At 45.0% G+C, this 19,589-nt stretch overlaps 1 protein-coding gene across 27 annotated transcripts in view; it reads left to right on the top strand.

The window, feature by feature from the left end:
* The window catches only part of USP54 (ubiquitin specific peptidase 54), a 236,926-nt gene that overhangs the window by 145,567 nt on the left and 71,770 nt on the right, over positions 1-19,589 (top strand). For 23 of the 27 annotated variants that reach the window (XR_006174369.2, XR_010589458.1, XR_006174368.2 and 20 more), the window contains 4 exons: positions 3,544-3,678; positions 11,075-11,188; positions 11,702-11,784; positions 14,548-14,653. Coding sequence is in view for 24 of the 27 variants with exons in the window: in XM_065553291.1 (XP_065409363.1) it covers positions 3,544-3,678; positions 11,075-11,188; positions 11,702-11,784; positions 14,548-14,653 (438 nt within the window). In the remaining 3 variants the exon portion in view is untranslated. The remainder of the gene's footprint in view (positions 1-3,543; positions 3,679-11,074; positions 11,189-11,701; positions 11,785-14,547; positions 14,654-19,589) is intronic. The other 4 variants (XM_065553302.1, XM_065553299.1, XM_065553301.1 and 1 more) reach the window with 1 other exon arrangement.

The following is a 19,589-nucleotide window of genomic DNA, read 5'->3' as shown; positions in this document are numbered from 1 at the left end:
CCTAGTTTAGTGTCATCTGCAAACTTGCTGAGAGTGCAGTCCACACCATCCTCCAGATCATTAATAAAGATATTAAACAAAACCGACCCTTGGGGCACTCCGCTTGAAACCGGCTGCCAACTAGACATGGAGCCATTGATCACTACCCGTTGAGCCCGACGATCTAGCCAGCTTTCTATCCACCTTACAGTCCATTCATCCAGCCCATACTTCTTTAACTTGGTGGCAAGAATACTGTTGGAGACCGTATCAAAAGCTTTGCTAAAGTCAAGGAATAACACATCCATTGCTTTCCCCTCATCCACAGAGCCAGTTATCTCATCATAGAAGGCAATTAGGTTAGTCAGGCACGACTTCCCCTTCGTGAATCCATGCTGACTGTTCCTGATCACTTTCCTCTCCTCTAAATGTTTCATAATTGATTCCTTGAGGACCTGCTCCATAATTTTTCCAGGGACTGAGGTGAGGCTGACTGGCCTGTAGTTCCCCGGATCCTCCTTCTTCCCTTTTTTAAAGATGGGCACTACATTAGCCTTTTTCCAGTCATCTGGGACCTCCCCCGATCGCCATGAGTTTTCAAAAATAATGGCTAATGGCTCTGCAATCTCATCCGCCAACTCCTTTAGCACCCTCGGATGCAGCGCATCCGGCCCCATGGACTTGTGCACGTCCAGTTTTTCTAAATAGTCCCGAACCACTTCTTTCTCCACAGAGGGTTGGTCACCTTCTCCCCATGCTGTACTGCCCAGTGCAGCAATCTGGGAGCTGACCTTGTGCATGAAGACAGAGGCAAAAAAATCATTGAGTACATTAGCTTTTTCCACATCCTCGGTCACTAGGTTGCCTCCCTCATTCAGTAAGGGGCCCACACTTTCCTTGATTTTCTTCTTGATGCTAACATACCTGAAGAAACCCTTCTTGTTACTCTTAACATCTCTTGCTAACTGCAACTCCAAGTGTGATTTGGCCTTCCTGATTTCACTCCTGCACGCCTGAGCAATATTTTTATACTCCTCCCTGGTCATTTGTCCAATCTTCCACTTCTTGTAAGCTTCTTTTTTGCGTTTAAGATCAGCAAGGATTTCACTGTTTAGCTAAGCTGGTGATGATAGCTCGGCAAACAAAGCAACAATCTGGCAACTTCAGGCCCCTCCGTTCTCCACTTATTTGGCTAGTTTAATAATGCTATTTTTAATTGGGAATGATTGATTTTACTCAGGCCCGCTGACAGCAATTCCAGGCCCTAGGGCAGAACAGTCAATGGGCCCCCATGCACGCACAAACTGCGCCCACTTGGACGCGGTTCGCCTGACATTTGGGCGGTGCTACACCTGCGCTGGCTGGTGCCCAGTGAGCTGCTGGCTGTGCTGCTGGGCCCGCTTTTCTGACACGGCCAGGGTTTTTACATGCCTGCCCAGTAGGGTTGCCAACTGTCTAATCGCGCAAACCCAAAGACGTTTCCCTGCCTCGCCCCTTCCCTGAGACCATGCCCCTGTCCCGCCCCTTCTCTGAGCCCCCCCCCATTCACTCCATCCCCCTCCCTCCGTCACTCGCTCTCCCCCACCATCACTCACTTTCACCAGGCTGGGGCAGGGGGTTGGGGTGCAGGTGGGGGTGCAGGCTCTGGGAGGGAGTTTGGGTGCGGGAGAGGGTGAGGGGTCAGGCTCTGGGGGGGAGTTTGGGTGCGGGAGGGGGTGAGGGGTCGGGCTCTGGGAGGGAGTTTGGGTGTGGGAGGGGGTAAGGGGTCGGGCTCAAGGGTCAAGGGGGGGTTTCTGCCTGCCACTGCCCAGCCAATATGAGCTGCGGAGTTGGCACTTGGCGCGGGGACAGCATGCGGAGACCCCCTCCCCAGGGGCTGTAGGGATGTGCCAACTGCTTCCGCCTGCCCAGGCCCCTGAGCAATGGCCCCCTTTGTCCCCCCACCAGCACCCCACCCCATTGGCAGGCCTGATTTTACTTAACTACTGTTGACTCTTTTCTTGTGAACATAACTGAAAAAGTGAGTTCTTACAAGGGATACAAATAAAGGGAACGCTGCAACAACTATGAGGCACCTCCTAGGGAGTTATCAAAGCTATGTGAATGGCAGCTTGATGGCAAGTGAAATTCAGTGTTGGTAAACTCAATGTAACCCAGATTGGAAGGAATAATACATACTGGAATTACTTAAGCACATTGCTGGGTTCTCAGCACTGACCACTCAGGAAAAAGACCTGGGTGTCATTTGGACAACTTTAGGAAAGCTGCTGCTGAGTATGCAGCAAGTAGCAGACAAGATCAGCAAAAACAAAAGTTAGGCTATGTAAGGAGTGGTATGGAAAAGGATACTAAAAATATTATGCCAAATACTCAGGGTTCAAAGCCAGAAGGGACCACCAAATCATCCTGTCTGTCAGGCCATCAACACCACCCAACACCTGCACACTAAACCCAACAACCCGAAGAAAGGACGTGTTAGATATGTACAAAATAATCAGCAGTTTGGAGATGATAAGCTAGTCACTCCTACTTACTCTGTTATAATGCTAGAACAAGAGGACTTTGAATAAAACTGAAAGGCAGTAAATTTACAACTGACAGACATTTTTTGCACAGCACATACCTATCCCTTGGAACTCATAGCCACAAAATATCACCGAAGAATAGAGCTTAGCAGGATCCAAAAAAGGGTTGAACATTTATATGAGTAATGAAAACATGCACAGTTACATAAGACTGGATTTAAAAAACACACAAACTTTCACTCTTCAGGCATACGTCAACCTCTAATGGGATTAGGAAGAAACTTCCCATGTGCATATCATTCCATAATTGCCCATTTAGAGGTTCCTTGCACCTTTCTCTGAATCATCTCATTTTGGCCGTTGTTAGAAATGGGATACTGGACTAGAAGGACCACCGGTCTGTTCTGGTATGGCCTTTCTTATTAGCGTGGTGGCCTAGTGGACCAGAACTGGATAGTATTCCGTGTCTTGTAAGTTGTGTGGGAAAGCATGAGTAAAGTTTGAGACTGACATTTGGTGAAGGTTGAGGTTTGATGTGATATAAGAAATTAGGGAGGAAATGGAGCAGAGTAACATAAAGGCCTTGAAGATGAAGACAAGGAATTTGAACTTGATGCAGTAAACAAGGCTTTGCTCATCTCCCTGCAGGAGGGAACAGAGCAGATTAAGAGATACTAAGGGCTTGTCTACACTTAAAGCACTGTGCTGCTCTAGTGCTTCAATGTAGATGCTACTGACGCTGACGGGAGGGGTTCTCTCGTGGGAATAGATAGTCTACTTCCCCGAGAGGCAGTAACTAGGTCAGCAGAAGAATTCTTCCTTGAACCTAGTGCTGTCTACGCAAGGATTTTACTCACACCTGATCGACATAGTTAAATCAATCTAATTTTCTGGTGTAGACAAGGCCTAAGTGGAGAATTAGATTTAGAAGTTTCTTTCATTTTATGTTTACCTCCCAAAGTTTATTAAACTGGTTGTGAATATGTAATATTTCTATCATAATCATAAAGATGAAATTTCTTTCTATTTTCACCGCCAGGGTATCTTCAATCAGTTCCAATGTAGCAGTGAGAAAGTACTGCCGTCTGATGCCCTACGCAGTGCTCTTGCAAAGACTTTTCAGGATGAGCAGCGCTTTCAGCTGGGCATCATGGATGATGCTGCTGAATGTTTTGTGAGTATGCTGTTTGTGTATCACAGTTATATGGGTGGCTGACCTGCTTTGCAGGGGTGTATAGAAAACACCACAGTAAGTTATTTTGATTCTGATAGCCACGTGTGTATAGGGACTGTGTATTATAAAAGAGAGATGGTCCTGAGTCCCAAGTTTGGAGTGTTCAGGTGTGTGTTTTTGTTGGGAACCATTGCTAATGAGTGAGAAATGGAAACACAGTCCCTCTTCATTTTTTGTAGCTGAAACTGTGCTCAGTTGCTGCTGACAGTTTCAGATGTTGTTTGGACAAGGCCTATGTAGAGAACTCTTTGGTTTGCAAAATTGTGACAAATTGGGATAGAAGAGAGTAACTTTCTTGACCAAAGGGGGCAATAGTTTCTGCCTGTGATAACACTTAGTTGTGTTGAGCTTCTTGCCAGACATCTGGGATAGGTATGTAAAGTTGGGATGCTCATGTAACTCTGAGATCAGACTGTCATAAAGCAACTTTAAAATGTGTTTTAATTAGCTGCTAATATGTAGCATCTGAGCTGTATGGGAGCACCTACCTTACAAGCCATCCCCTTTGAATGGTTCAACCGCAGAATGCATTGTAGGCAGTTTGCAAACTTGGCCGTAGGGGGGCAGGGTGTTGAGCGGGTTTGTATTTCCAACTCAGAAGGAATTTTAAAATAAAAAATTAAAAGAACATTACTGAGTTTGCAAAATATGGGAAAGTTATACCAGTGTAAACCAAGGTGTAAATTTAAATTAATATAGTTATACTGGATTAACCATGTGTTGGACACTCTTTATTCCAGTACAAGAGGGCCTTTTTTTGTTTGTTTGCTTTATGTTGCTTCGGAAGATGTTTAAGCTAACCAAAAAAAAAGTCATTTCTAGGGTTTGTCTACACTTAAAATGCTGCACTGAAGCAGATGCACTGCTGTAGTACTTCAGGAAAGATGCTACCTACACAGATGGGAGGGCTTCTCCTGTTGGCGTAGGTACTCCACCTCCTTGAGAGGTGGTAGCCTTCTCTTCGACATAGTGCTCTCTACACCAGGAGTTAGGTTGGTACAACTGTGTCCCTCAGAATTTTGGATTTTCTACACCCCTGTGCAATGTAGTTATATGACATAACTTGCTGGTATAGACTGAGCTTTAGGGCTGGTCTGTACTAAACATTAGACTAACCTTACTACATCACTTAGGCCTTTGAAAAATTACAAGCCTTACATGATATAATTAGGTCGATCTAACCCTCACTGTAGGTGCAGCTAGGGCTTGGTCTACATTAGCAAATTAGGTTCTTCTTCGAGTGCTTGCTCATGTCCATTCCATTCTAGGTGTGTGCTAAGGCACAGTTGTCAAAGACTTTTGACTTAGCGGTATCCGTAGGTTCGGCTGTGGCACCCTCTGGAGTGCCGTGCTCATGCGTCAGTATATCAGGAGTTGACGGTCCTACTCCCTCTCAGTTCCTTCTTACCACCCATGGTGGTTGGGTGGAGTGCCCCTCTTCCTTGCCTAACAAGTGGTCAGCAGTTTCCTTCTTCACTGTAGTTAGTAAGTTAAGGTCCAGTGAGGACTTTGCCCCAGACGGAGCATGCCCCAGTCTCCAGGTTTTAATCCGTGCACTGACTATAATAGGCCTATGCCTGTTAGTGACCCCCATGGCAGCTGTCTGAAGTGCTTGGGGGTATTGCATATAAAAGAAAAGTATCTCATCTGTAAGAACTTTCGTCCCAGGACACAAAAAGAATTCAACATCCATTTGAGGGCCCTCCTCATGGAGGCTGCTCTCCACCCAGCCTTGGAGCCGTCTTGGCTGGACTCAACTCCCAGTACTTCAGCACCATTTCCCTTTGCTGGTGCCCAAGAAGAAGTCAAAAAATCGGGACCCAGCACCAAGCAAGAAGGACCAAGGGGCATCGGGTAAAGGACCCTGTTGCCCAGGCCCACCCAGGAGCTACGTGGGGATACATCCCCTAGGGGACCTCCTACTCCCTCTCCCCAAGGGATCCGCCACCGACTCCAGGGAGTAGTACGGGACCCAGACTCATGGTGGAGTCAACACCTTCCCATACATTCCCGGCGCTGAGAGCAAAGGATTCTCCCAGCGCAGCCGGCACCGCATGCTGCGATGGACCCGGCAAAGGCTCCCTACAATGGCAGCCATGAAAGCCTCTCCAAAGGTGAGTGAACGCCGCCAGTCTCCAGAGCCAAGGTAAAGCTCTTTGTGGCTGCGCCCCTGATCTCCGCATCAGCCCAGGTCACCAGTTTGCCACTTCAGATTACTGGCACTTCGCTCCCGGTCTCTTCCCTCTCAATGAGACTCACCCAGAGGGAGGTGCCAGTCACCAAATGGATGTCACCAGTTATCCTTCTAGCGACTCTATCCACGACATCAATCACCGTCGCCTACACCACGGGAACATTCCCCAACACAGTGCCAATCCCCCTACTCCCGGCACCAATCTGCCTATTCAAGGTTCCGTTCACACACAGTGATACCCCGCTGTGGTCACCAGAAAAGGATTCCTCTGGCACGGAGAGGGAGTTCAATCCCTCACCAAGACAGCACCATTGTGTCTGGGCTCCTGAGGCTGCGTCCATCTCTGCGATGCCATCCTGGCAGCAGGGCCAGTGGCCAGCGCAATGGCCCTAGTGGAGTGCCTGGGGCATGCCAATCATGCCAATGTCCCCCTCGCACCAATAGTCAGTCGCCGATTCAGACAAACATCAGATGGCACCGGGCTCGGTGCACGAAGCGCAATCGGATGCTGGGGTGGAAGGGCAGGTGCCCATCCCCAGTGGTCCAGCCGTCCTCATCCTCTCCAGATGAGGCTGTGGCAGAGCCCTCTCACGATAGCTCACCGGACGATTTTAAGGAGTACCAAGCCCTGCTCCGAAGGTTGACCACGAACTTAGGCCTAGAGGTGGAGGAGATGGAGAGCAATCTGACACCTTGTTTAATGTGCTCTCCACATCAACCCCCGCTGATGTCACAGTTCCGGTGCATAAAGGGGTCCTAAAGATTACCAAAACCCACTAGCAAACCCTGTTCTCAATTCCACCCACCTCCAAAAGGGCTGAAAAGAAGTATTTAGTCTCAGCCAAGGGGGTTGAATACTTGTACACCCCCCGCCCCCAGGGTCGTTGGTCATTTGTGTGGCCTACAAGAAAGAGAAGCAAGGGCAATATAGTTCCACCCCCAAGAATAAGGAGGCCAAGAGACTGGACCTTTTCAGAAGGAAAATTTATTCTTCTTTGAGTGCTTGCTCATGTTGATTCCATTCTAGGTGTGTGCACGCCCATGTGCACAGTTGTTGGAGACTTTGGCCTTAGTAGTGTCCGTAGGGCCGGCTTTGGCGCTTTCTGGAGTGCCATGCTCATGCCGTGGTATATCAGGCTTATACGCCCTCTCAGTTCCTTCTTACTGTCCGTGATGGTTGGTTGGAGCGCCTGGTCTTGCTTAGCAAGAGCATTAGCGGTTCTTCACTGTTCAGCTCGTTCTCCTTTGTTATTTAGTCAGTGATTAGTTAGCTGTTAAGTATTTTAATGGTAGTTTAGTAGTTAGACTCCTGGATGGGACTTTGTCCTGGAGCGGGGCATGCCCCACTCCCCAGGCTCTAAGCCATGTTCTGACTGCAGCTGGATGGGGCCCATCAGTGACCCTCATGAGAGTTGTCTGAAGTGCCTGGGGGAGTCCCATCGAAAAGACAGTGCCGGATCTGCAAAAATTTTCATCCACAAACTCAAAAAGAACAGGACATTCGATTAAGGACCCTACTCATGGAGGCTGCTCTGCGCACGGCATCGGAGCCCTCGCACTTGGACTCCACATTCGGTATTTCCGCTTTGGCACGCAGTGCACCACCAGCACTGGGATCCGCCAGTCACCGTTCCCCCTCGCTGGTACCAAAAAAGCGGTCTAAGTTGTCTGGTCCGCAGGCATTGAACAAGGGAACTTAAGGCAAAGAACCTGAGCTAGGCCTTGTGCCCTCAACGAAGGCTCTTGGGGATACCGCTGTGGTAGGACCCCCTAGCCCATCCAGGGACCTGCCTCCGACTCCGGGGAGCGATAGGGGGTCACTCATCCCCCATCACCGTGCAGTATAGCCATCCTGAAGTGCAGCACTCATTGCACAGCACTCCAAACAGGAAGGCTGAGTATGATAACAGGACATACGCAAACCTGTAATTGTACCGTTCTGCACCCCACCCCTTTGCCCTTTGTGTTTCCCAAGCAGTTGTGTTTCTTTTCAATAAATGCATTTTATTTTCATTTAATGGATTTTTTTGCTTTGAAAACATTCTTTATTATTGCATAACGTAAAAGATACCTTAGCCCAGGAAAGCAACAGGCACTGCAAGTCAGTGTATCATATGTAGTAAACACAGATTCCTACTAACATTGGAACCACTGCACTTCGCTCCTGTGCAGGGCAACAAACATTACTGATGGCTTTCAGCCTCAAATTGCTCTCTCAAGGCATCCCTAATCCTTGCAGCCCAGTGCTGGGCCCCTCTAATAGCCCTGCTCTCTGGCTGTTCAAATTCAGCCTCCAGGTGTTGAACCTCTGAGTTCCATGCCTGAGTGAATCTTTCACCCTTCTCTTCACAAATGTTACGGAGGGTACAGCCCGCAGATATAACCGCGGGGATGCTGTTATCGGCCAGGTCCAGCTTCCCATACAGAGTGCGCCAGTGGTCCTTTAAATGGCCAAAAGCACACTCCACAGTCATTCTGCACTGGCTCAGCCTGTTGTTGAACCGCTCCTTGCTGCTGTCAAGGCTCCCTGTGTAGGGTTTCATGAGCCATGGCATTAAAGGGTAAGCGGGGTCTCCAAGGATCACAATGAGCATTTCGACATCCCCTACCGTGATCTTCTGGTCTGGGAAAAAAGTCCCAGCTTGCAGCTTCCTGAACAGGCCAGTGTTCCGAAAGATGCATGTGTCATGTACCTTTCCAGGCCAGCCTCCATTAATGTCAATGAAATGCCCACGGTGATCCACAAGCACCTGAAGAACCATAGAGAAATAGCCCTTCCGATTAACGTACTCGGAGGCTAGGTGCGCTGGTTCCAGAATTGGAATATGCTTCCCATCTTTTCCCCCCCCCGCAGTTAGGGAAACCCATTTGTGCAAAGCCAAAGACAATGTCATGCACATTACCCAGAGTCACAGTTCTTCTGAGCAGGATGCGATTAATGGCCCTGTAAACTTGCATCAACACGATTCCAACGGTCAACTTTCCCACTCCAAACTGGTTAGCAATCGATCGGTAGCTGTCTGGAGTTGCCAGCTTCCAGGTTGCAATAGCCACCCGCTTCTCCACCATCAGGGCAGCTCTCAATCTCGTGTCCTTGCGCCGCAGGGTGGGGGCAAGCCCCTCATACAGTCCCATGAAAGTGGCTTTTCTCATGAGAAAGTTCTGCAGCCGCTGCTCGTCATCCCAGACTTGCATGACGATGTGATTCCACCACTCAGTACTTGTTTCCTGAGCCCAAAAGTGCCGTTCCACAGTGGTGAGCATGTTCATGAACGCCACAAACAATCTCGTGTCATATGCATTACTAGAGTCGATATCGTTGGAGTCCTCGCTGTCACTTTGGATCTTAAGCCAAACGTGATGTGCTGGCGTGACTCGTCAGCATATTTCTCAGCAGTTCGGGCTCCATTCCCACAGATTGAAAGGGAAGACAGCGCGCGCAGTACAAAAAATGTTGAAAGATGGCACCATTTGTGGATGGAAGCAGAGGGATTGTTGGGATGCGAAACAATGCATCATGGGGCGTTGGGACAGGACCCAGAATGCCCTCCCACCCCCTTCCCACAAGCCACAGCACCAGAATGGGAAGAGGTGCTCTGTGGGATAGCTGCCCACAATGCACCGCTCCCAATGCTGCTGCAAGCGCTGCAAATGTGGACACGCCAGTGCGCTTGCAGCTGTCAGTGTGGACAGACTGCAGCACTTTCCGTCCTGCGCTCTACGAAGACTGGTTTAACTCAAAGTGCTCTACATTTACAAGTGTAGCCATGCCCGTAGACATACCCTTATGCTGCAATAAGGGTGTCCTCATTGATGCTGATGTCAGTTTAACAATACTGGTGTAATTATAGTAGTATAATTGATAAAACTTTCCTGTGTGGACAAGCCCTAGGGCAGACATCACTCCATTGCTTTGCACTCAGTTAACCTTTTCAAGGTTTTCTTTGCAACCGTAAGGACTAGAGACTTAGGCTATGTCTACACTGTGCACCTTACAACGGCGTGGCTGTGCCACTACAGCTGTGGCATTGTTAGGTATGCAGTGTAGCTGCTTTTTATCTCCAGGAGAGAGCTCTCCTGATGAGTAACTAAAACCACCACCAATGAGCGATGGGAGAGCGTTTCCCGTTGACCAAGTGGTGTCCACACCGGCGCTTTTCGGCATTAAAACTTTTGTCATTTGGGGGTGGAGGGGTGTTTTTTCACACCCTCGAGGGACAAAAGTTTTAGCGACGAAAGTGCAGTGTAGACATTGACTTGCCTTTGGGGTTGAGGGGAAATGAATCCTTAGTTCCTGCTGCACAAGATGGCAGCCTGATTTGGGGAGTCTGTGCCTAATGCTTAATCTGTGCCCAGATACCGAGTCCCCTGTGGTCTTTCTTCTGTCTGTCCAGGCTGGTCAAGTTAAATAGTTAAAACAATACTAATAGAGGTATCTGTGGCCTTCCTACCATAAATCCATGTTGACGTATTGGGAGGGATCCTGAAACAAGAGCTTTTAGGATGCAGAGAACGGAGGGAGTTGTCTGAAATAACCTCTAGGTATCAGTGCTCGTCAGACAGATTGTGTTCAGTACTCTTGCGTCTTGCAGAATTTCATCTGCCTCTCCATTAGTTGTCTAGCTCTCCGTCATGTTATAAAGTTCCCCTTCATACAGAGTTTTGGGTGCACAGTGTAAAATCCATTGATTATACAATAATTAATAAGGGTTACTCCAGGATCATGAGCCTGCAGTTAGGTTGTTGTTTTCCAGACAGTGTCAGCCCACTGTTTAAACACCACAGAGCTGCTGTGCCCATTGCACTTAAGCCAAACCCACTGACATTTGAGAATTTGTCAGAATAATGATAGAACCTGCAGATAGGCTAGTAAATAAATAAAAAGGTTAATTGGTGTAGCATTCCAGATAACGTACATGGTAGCTATTTTGTTTAATATCGATGAAATGCCAATCTCTTTAGTTCCTAAATTAATTTAGAATGTTAGCAAGAGCACTCCATCCTATTGTAAAATGTCACTTTTAACACAGCATTATTTATTTTAGTATTTCTGAGGTACTGTAGTGAATTATGTGTAATTCATTTTCGTTTGGCTACATTACAAATGATCAACTTTTCACTTTTTTCCTCCTTTCGGGATAGGAGAATCTCTTGATGCGGATTCATTTCCACATTGCGGATGAGTCAAAAGAGGACATCTGCACTGCTCAGCACTGCATTTCTCACCAGAAGTTTGCAATGACCTTGTTTGAACAGGTGAGATAGTGGTATCTTTTTACACAAAGCACCCACTCCCCATTTAGGTTTGGTTCCTGAGAAATCTGGCATCATATCTGAAGAAATGTCAGATAGGCACAACTAGGATTGCCACCCATCCGGTTTTTACCTGGACAGTCTAGTTTTTGGCTTCTGTGTCCAGGTGCCATTTAGGGTTGCCAGGTGTCTGGTTTTTGGGGACCTGGCAACTCTAATTTATCCCGGGGTGGGGAGAACGCGCTGGGTCATTAACCCGTGCCAGTCCCTGCTCAGCTGGGGCTGCCTCCTACCTGCAGCCAGGCTTCTTGACAAGATCCAGCGAGTGACATGGGGAGGGGGGAGAGGAGAGTGTGACAAAGGTGGAGCTTGGCGGGGGGAAGAGGTGCACAGGGGCAGGCCCTCGGGGTTTTGTTTACCAGCAGTTAGAAAGGTGGCAACCCTAGGCACAGCAATACATGACATGGACTCATCAGTTTAGCCTTCTCATGGTATTAATTTCCCTTCCTGTTTTAGTGTGTCTGTACTAGCTGTGGTGCCACTTCTGACCCTCTGCCTTTTATCCAGATGGTACATTACATCTCCACCACTTCACTCTGGTGAGTCTGGGGTTTTATTGAAAAAAGAGTTTACCTTGTTTACAGTAGCACCTTGGCCATGGTATTTTTCTCCACTATCACATAATTCAACATACAGAACATTGCTCATTATTAGTGGAGGCGTAAGAGAGCTGTGGTCTGGAACATAAGGCTTCTGTGGGACAGAAGATTAGGATGGAGGGTAGATGTAGATCAAGAATTTAGGTTCATTGACAGAGCTGTAGAGATAGAGGACTGTTTATGACAGGGAGTTACGCAGAACAGAGAAACAGGTACTTGAAGAGCTGTGTTAAGGAACAAGACTGGAAAGGAGTAGTGCTACAGTTCAGGGCTGAAGAACATTGACAGCTGTGGTGCCCAGAACTGAAACAGAAAAGAGTAATGCAGGCCACGATTGAATTGCACTGGTAGAACTGTGTGGTAGGCTGAACTGAAATATCAAAGGATAGTTCAGGTTCACTTTCATCAGCATTAAACCAATTTTTTTAAATTAGCATTTCTGTGGTTCATATGCATGAAATCTTTCCTGTCAGATTCTTTCAACACTGTTTCTGCTGCAAAGCTACTTTATCTTGGTTCCTAACAGTATTTCAATCTCATTATAGGGCTTTCAGTTTAAACAGAGATTTACCTGTAAAATCCTAGTACCACATTTAGACTAGGATGTGTCAGTAAATATTTAAGTGGAAAACCGAGAGTTATTGTTTTTAACTTTTAGCTTCACGCAGCAGCTTCATGCTGTTTCTGCACATGAAGTTAGCTAAGAAAGGAAGAAAAAATCAGTTTCACACATACAGAATGGGAAGAGACTGTTTAGGAAGGAGTACGGCAGAAAGGGATGTAGGGGTTATAGTGGACCACAAGCTAAATATGAGTCAACAGTGTGATGCTGTTGCAAAAAAAGCAAACATGATTCTGGGATGTATTAACAGGTGTGTTGTGAGCAAGACACGAGAAGTCATTCTTCCGCTCTACTCTGCTCTGGTTAGACCTCAGCTGGAGTATTGTGTCCAGTTCTGGGCACCGCATTTTAAAAAAGATGTGGAGAAATTGGAAAGGGTCCAGAGAAGAGCAACAAGAATGATTAAAGGTCTTGAGAACATGACCTATGAAGGAAGGCTGAAAGAATTGGGTTTGTTTAGTTTGGAAAAGAGAAGACTGAGAGGGGACATGATAGCAGTTTTCAGGTATTTAAAAGGGTGTCATAAGGAGGAGGGAGAAAACTTGTTCACCTTAGCCTCTAAGGATAGAACAAGAAGCAATGGGCTTAAACTGCAGCAAGGGAGGTCTAGGTTAGACATTAGGAAAAAGTTCCTAACTGTCAGGGTGGTTAAACACTGGAATAAATTGCCTAGGGAGGTTGTGGAATCTCCATCTCTGGAGATATTTAAGAGTAGGTTAGATAAATGTCTATCAGGGATGGTCTAGACAGTATTTGGTCCTGCCATGCGGGCAGGGGACTGGACTCGATGAACTCTCGAGATCCCTTCCAGTCCTAGAATCTATGAATCTATGAAAAAAATCTATGAATGAATGAATAAAAATAATAGCTAAAAATATTTGCTCCAAATAAATAAAGAAAAAAATGCATGAAGTCTTGGCTCCAGCCATCTAACAATTCTGTTGAATACACATTTAGGAAAATAGCACATTTTCCTTTCTCCAAATGCTGGTGACACAAATGATTACCCACAAGAAACTGACCAGAGATGATAAAAGGCTGAGGTTACCATCTATTTTTGTAAAAAGTAACAGAGGGTCCTGTGGCACCTGATACTTGACATCTATTTTCAAAATCTTGATTGAGATGGAAATAAATTAACTGCCCACCTGCTGCCCAGGATAAAAGCCGTGCAGCGGAGGAGTGAAAAGGGATTTGGATACTGTCTTGAAAATCAGAAATAGCTTCTGTCATGCAAATTAGTGGGGGGAAATTATGATTGATAGTATATCAAAAAGGTTGTGAGCATATGCTGTATTCCACCTTGTGCTGCTACCATTTAGGTGAACTTTCTGGCTGACATTGTTTATCTGAATGGTTTTATTAACTTAAAATATGAATATTTAATTTTTGTCATAAGAATTTCAAATGAGATTAACATTTTTATTTGGGACTGTAGCGTTTCAAGGAACACAATGAACATAAAAATCATGCTGTGTTTATGTACGTTCTTTATGTACGTTGCTTATACTAAAACTGTTAACTTTAAAATATAATTTACTTTTTTCCATTAATGCTGTTTGTTTCCTTTTTGCATCTTTCAACTTGGACAGTGCAATTAAATGTCTGCTTCACTGTTGCTTATAATTTCATCTATACGATTTCACCTATATACGCTCTTGTGTAACAGCATAGTGCTGCTGTGGTTGGGTTGCAAATTCTGTAGGGAACCACTTATTTGCTGTAAAAATGTGTTTTAATTGGAAGTTAAATATTCCTTGAAACATTTCTGTTAGATTTTGTCTTAAAATCTCAAATTTGAGACCAAACTTGAATTGTCTGTCATCTCTCTTTAACTTACCATTTTCTTTCTGCAACATAGTCACAGAAAATGCATGAATCCACTACTGAAACGTGGCGGTTTTACACATTAAAATATTTTCAAAATAAATAAAAATTAATTGCAAAAATAAGCAATTACAATATGATAGCTGTTTTTACTTTCTCAGCTTTCTAATTGTAGCATAAATGCTAAATGAAAATGTGTATTTATTCAACTTTTTAAATAAACTTTTCTCCTCCATGCTGTCCTCGAACTGAAGCAATCAAGCTATTTGCATGCTGGAGAGACGAGAGAAACCCACTCCGGATATGTTTGGAGAGTTACTACAGAATGCCAGCACCATGGGAGACCTGCGAAACTGTCCAGTGAGTATGCTTAGCTTGACTTTTTAACATAAGCAAAAGACAGAAGAGGGCTAGTAGCGTCTACTGTTATGTGTCTCTGACTACAAAGGGTTTTAAAGATTTAGCTCATCACAATGCTAGAGGTGTCAGAGATGGATGGACCAATTTTCTTTGTGGGTAAGACTTCCAGTAGGTTTTATGACCCTTTGGGTAGGGGGAAAAGAAAAGCTGTTATCTGGGCCCACTCTTTGACAGCTGGAATTACTGGGACATAAGTTATGGATCGAGGTCAGAGAAGAAAGCAGACATTGTGAGGAGCAGGAGTTACAAAATCTCATACAAAGAAACAGAAATGATAGTCAATCGTGGAAGCCGTTTTCCATTACTGGAGGGCTATTTTATGTTGCAGCACTCTTAGCATATAGCCATCTGACATCTGCTGGGAGACAATACAGCAGTGCACAGACAATCCAGGAAGTTTTTGGAGAGTGTTGAGGACAACTTCCTGGTGCAACTACTGGAGGAACCAACCAGGGGCCATTCTCCTTTTGACTTGCTGCTTATAAACAGAGAAGAATTCTTAGGGGAGGTAGAAGTGGGTGGCAACCTGGGCAGCAGTGACCATGAGATGGTTAAGTTCAGGAACCTGACAAAAGGAAGAAAGGAGAGTAGCAAAATACGGACCCTGGACTTCAGAAAAGCAGACTGACTCCCTTAGGGAACTGATGTACAGGATTCCCTGGAAGGTTAATATGAGGGGGAAAGGAGTCCAGGAAAGCTGGCTGTATTTTAAAGAAGACTTATTGAGGGCGCAGGAACAAACCATCCCGATGTGCAGAAAGAATAGCAAATATGGCAGGCGACCAGCTTGGCTTAACAGTGAAATCTTCAGTGATCTTAAACACAAAAAGGAAGCTTACACGAAGTGGAAACTTGGTCAGATGACTAGGGAGGAGTATAAAAATATTGCTTGAGCATGCAGAGGTGTAATCACAGTTCTCATGGTGATGCTTTTGGTGAAGCTTACAGCATAATACCAGTATGCTTCATGAGCAACAGCAGCATGGGAAGAGATAGGAGTTTACTTCCAGTAGAATTCATTTGACATTGCTGTGTTATAACACAGATAGTATAGCTTCCATGTCAGCCATTCTATTCTGTTCATGTCCCTAGGTGCATAGGTAAGATTTCATTTCAACTGGGCTCACATGTTTCAGTATAAGGAATGGAACTGTGCTTTTCTCTTGGGCCATGTCATTAAAGGGCTTTTGGAGTGGAGAAGGAGTAAAAGCATAATTAGGAGTTTTGAGGAAAACTGGTATTTAACCTTGTAAAAGCAGTTCTTTGCACATGTCTGGCTAGCCTTCGTGTACTGTGCTACCACAAGCCATACAAAAATACAGTTGGATTCTTTTAAGTTCAACATATGGCAGTGAATGAAATTTTAGGGTATCTATTTATTTAGTTCTATAAATGTACACTGTATTTTGCAGCACAAATGGAGTGATATTTCTTACTCATAAGAGCTTACAGTCTAAGGCCATGATCCTGCAAAGACTTTTGCATGTGCTTAACTTGAAACACATACAGGGTCAGGACTGAATTAGTAGCTAGGAGAAGGATGAGCAAACTACTTGATGCATTTTGGTGACTATAAGCCACTGTTGTAAATTATTGCTGTTGTTAAAAATATAGCTTTGTGTAGTCTTGGAATATGAGTCTTGTCAGATCCTCAGTGGAGTTTAGTGGTGAACCTTTGTGAGAAGAAGGAGAAGAAACCGGCATTGATTGTAGCAGAAATTGTAACAACCGCATTAACCAAGGCTGTGTCAGCATTTCCATTCTAACCCTCTGCTTTTCAGTTGCTTATAACCAGGCCCGGCTCCAGGCACCAGCGCAGCAAGCAGGTGCTTGGGGTGGCCAATGGAAAGGGGCGGCACGTCCGGCTCTTTGGCGGCAATTCGGCGGTGGGTCCCTCAGTCCCTCTAGGAGGGAAGGACCTGCCGCAGAATTGCCACCGAAGAATGAAGCAGTGGCAGTAGAGGTGCTGCTGAAGTGCCGCGGATCGCGTCCTTTTGTTTAGTTTTTTTTCTGCCGCTTGGGGTGGAAAAAACACTGGAGCCAGCCCTGCTTATAACTTTCTGAAACTTTCACCTTTCTGACTGAAATTTTCCATGCTTAGTCTCTGCCAATGGTGAATGTCTCCTTTTTGGAAAGTTGGAGTAAAAATGCTTTGGCTCTTTGAGAATGAAAGTAGATAAATATGTAAAAGTTACAATTTAGTAAGAATATAGCCTTTGTGGAAGACAAGAGCCCTTTGATTGATCTGATGTGAATTGTTTGCTAATTGCTGCTCCTTCCTCTGTTGTTATCCTCACCTTACTTTTTGGCTTTATTTAACGATCTGGGGAGCCATCCTGAGGTGGCTAGGTTAAAAGTAGCACCTCCTGTAATGCAAGAGAGGAATCACTGTATCAGGACTCAACATTCCTTCCTCTCTATCAGAAAGTTATGAATTTAGCTGAGCTCCTTCAGTATAGCTCAGTAGCATTTCAAACAGATGGGAGAAGAGAGGAAGAGAATTGCAGGTAAGGTAATTGAGTTGCCCCGAGGGAGGCCACACAAATTCCTGTAGTTAACTTCAGCCACCTGAATGACATTTGGAAAATAGAATATCTGAATATATGTGTCCTTCTCTCTCCCTAAGATGTAAATATCCCAGATTTCAGTGTTTGGAAAAAGGCTTTCCCCCCACCCCACCCCCACTACCTTGCTTTTGGCTGACTTATTACTAACCCCCAAAAAGATGACTTGGAAAACTCAAGCTATGCTCTCTTGAGTTGGTTGGACTGAAAGATACTATAGTGAAGCTTGCAAAGAGAATCCTGATGAATTAATCTTATAAAGCAAGCCACCTTTGTAAATTGCTGTTGAGAAGAAGAGGTCCTGTAAGATCTTTCATTCCCTGGATAAAGTGTCAGGCATGATTAGATCCAGTGGTGAAACAGGCCTCTTGGCAAAGAGAAGCCTTTTATGAAAAGGGTTTTTTGTCCTGAGAATCTCTGCAAAGCAGCCTAAAGTGACTTGACATTGAGGGTAATGAGGGTGATACAGTAACTCTGGCAAGGCTAAACAGAAAGCTTTTTAATTTTGTATTGCTTGTTGGAATTGCAGTCATCATCTCTTATTTTGGATGGGAAACTTTTTTCCAGTATGTTGAAAATGCTCCTGATCACAACCCTTTTGTGTGTGTGTGTGTGTGTGTGTGTGTGTACTTGCACAAATTTTTTTTTACTATTTATTTATTTAGGAAGTATTAATAGGTTTACAAATCCTCGCCACATAAGTATCAGAAACAAAATGGTAATGATTTGCATCCGAAGAAGTGGGCTGTAGTCCATGAAAGCTTATGCTCTAATAAATTTGTTAGTCTCTAAGGTGCCACAAGTACTCCTGTTCTTTTAACAGTGAGCTTATGTTTAAAGAGAACATTATACAGGAAAATAGTCATCAAATCTCTATTTAACAGGGTGTTACCATATTACAGAGTGAGCATCGATTTTATTAGATTGAGTGAAATCTCTGATTACACATACTCAACACACCAGGTATCTCTATCAAATGTTAATATTTAAAAAAATTGGACAGGTGTGCTGTTTTATTTTGCAGGTGAACATACTTGTCTGAGTACTGAATAAAAGGTAACCAAATATCTAAGTATCTATTTGTCCTGTCTGTTTTGCTGGGTATATAACTGATGCATTAATTTTTCCGTAACAACCTCCCATATTTTTTGAACCATTCCTCTATGGTTGGACTATTTTTCTTTTTATATAGAGAAGCTATCAGTAGCCGAGCAGCTACTAGCAGATGAGAGATTAATTCTCTATTTTCTTTTGTATGCCCTTTGCTTCTAGGAAGCCCAAGAAGGATTACCAAAGGGCCATTTGGTAATAAATATCCAACACTTTGTGATACTTGGTTACAGATTGCATCCCAGTACTACCTAATGACTGGACATAGCCACAATATGTGCATTAAATCTCCTCTTTCACAGTTTCTCTAATATTTGTCCCTATTCAATCTCTCTCTATTTTTTAAATTGTCTGGTGTGAGGAATTATTGAAACAAAATCTTAAATAAATTTTCTCGTTGAGTGATTGTGCATGTCCTTTCTACTGCAGGTGTCTGTGCACTCCAGTGCACAATTGGAAAGCTTTTACCCTTAGGAGTACCCATCAGGGCTGCTTCAGCGCCCTCTGCTGTCTTGCATACATCGTGCAGGCATAAAGGGGTGAGCTGCCCTATACTCCCCAGTTCCTTCCTACCACCTGTGATGGCTGTTGGATCTCCCTATCCTTGCTACTTCAAGTCTTTTTCAATAACTGTATATAATACCATGTATAGTTAGTGTAGTTAGTTTGTAAATATTAAAAGGTTGGTTTTGTTTTTTTTGTTTTGGTGGATTCCAGCACCCAGTTTGCGTACCAGCCTCAATACCATAGGTATGCTGTGCTTTCCAGGTTGCAAGTTATGCCACTCTTGCAGCAAGGCTATGCCAAATAGTGACCCTCACCCTAGCTGCCTTAAGTGCTTGGGGGAGGCTCACGTGAGCAATAAGTATGGCGTTTGTAATGGCTTTAAGCCCTGTTTGAAAAAAAAACGGGGCAGCCAGATTGAAATATCTGCTCATGGAATTGGCGCTATGGCCTCCATCTGAGCCCTCTTCATTGATCCTGGGTACTGAACACCTCAGCGTCTGTCAACGCACCTCCAGCTCTTCTAGTATCGAGAGGCAGATCGTCGTGTCTTGTACTGAAGAAGAGGCATCAGAAACTGGACTCAGTACTGGGGTCATTGAGAGAATCAAAGAGGATGAACTCTGCTAAGGAGTCGAGAGGGCGTTCAAAGAGGAAGCACTGTCCCATGCACATCTCTAAACAGGGGAGTTTGTTGA

Source organism: Chrysemys picta, chromosome 7 (assembly GCF_011386835.1).
Source record: "Chrysemys picta bellii isolate R12L10 chromosome 7, ASM1138683v2, whole genome shotgun sequence".
NCBI classification, from domain to species: domain Eukaryota; kingdom Metazoa; phylum Chordata; order Testudines; family Emydidae; genus Chrysemys; species Chrysemys picta.
Note: the sequence above shows the minus strand (reverse complement) of the source record. Positions and strands in the feature narration are given on the sequence as shown.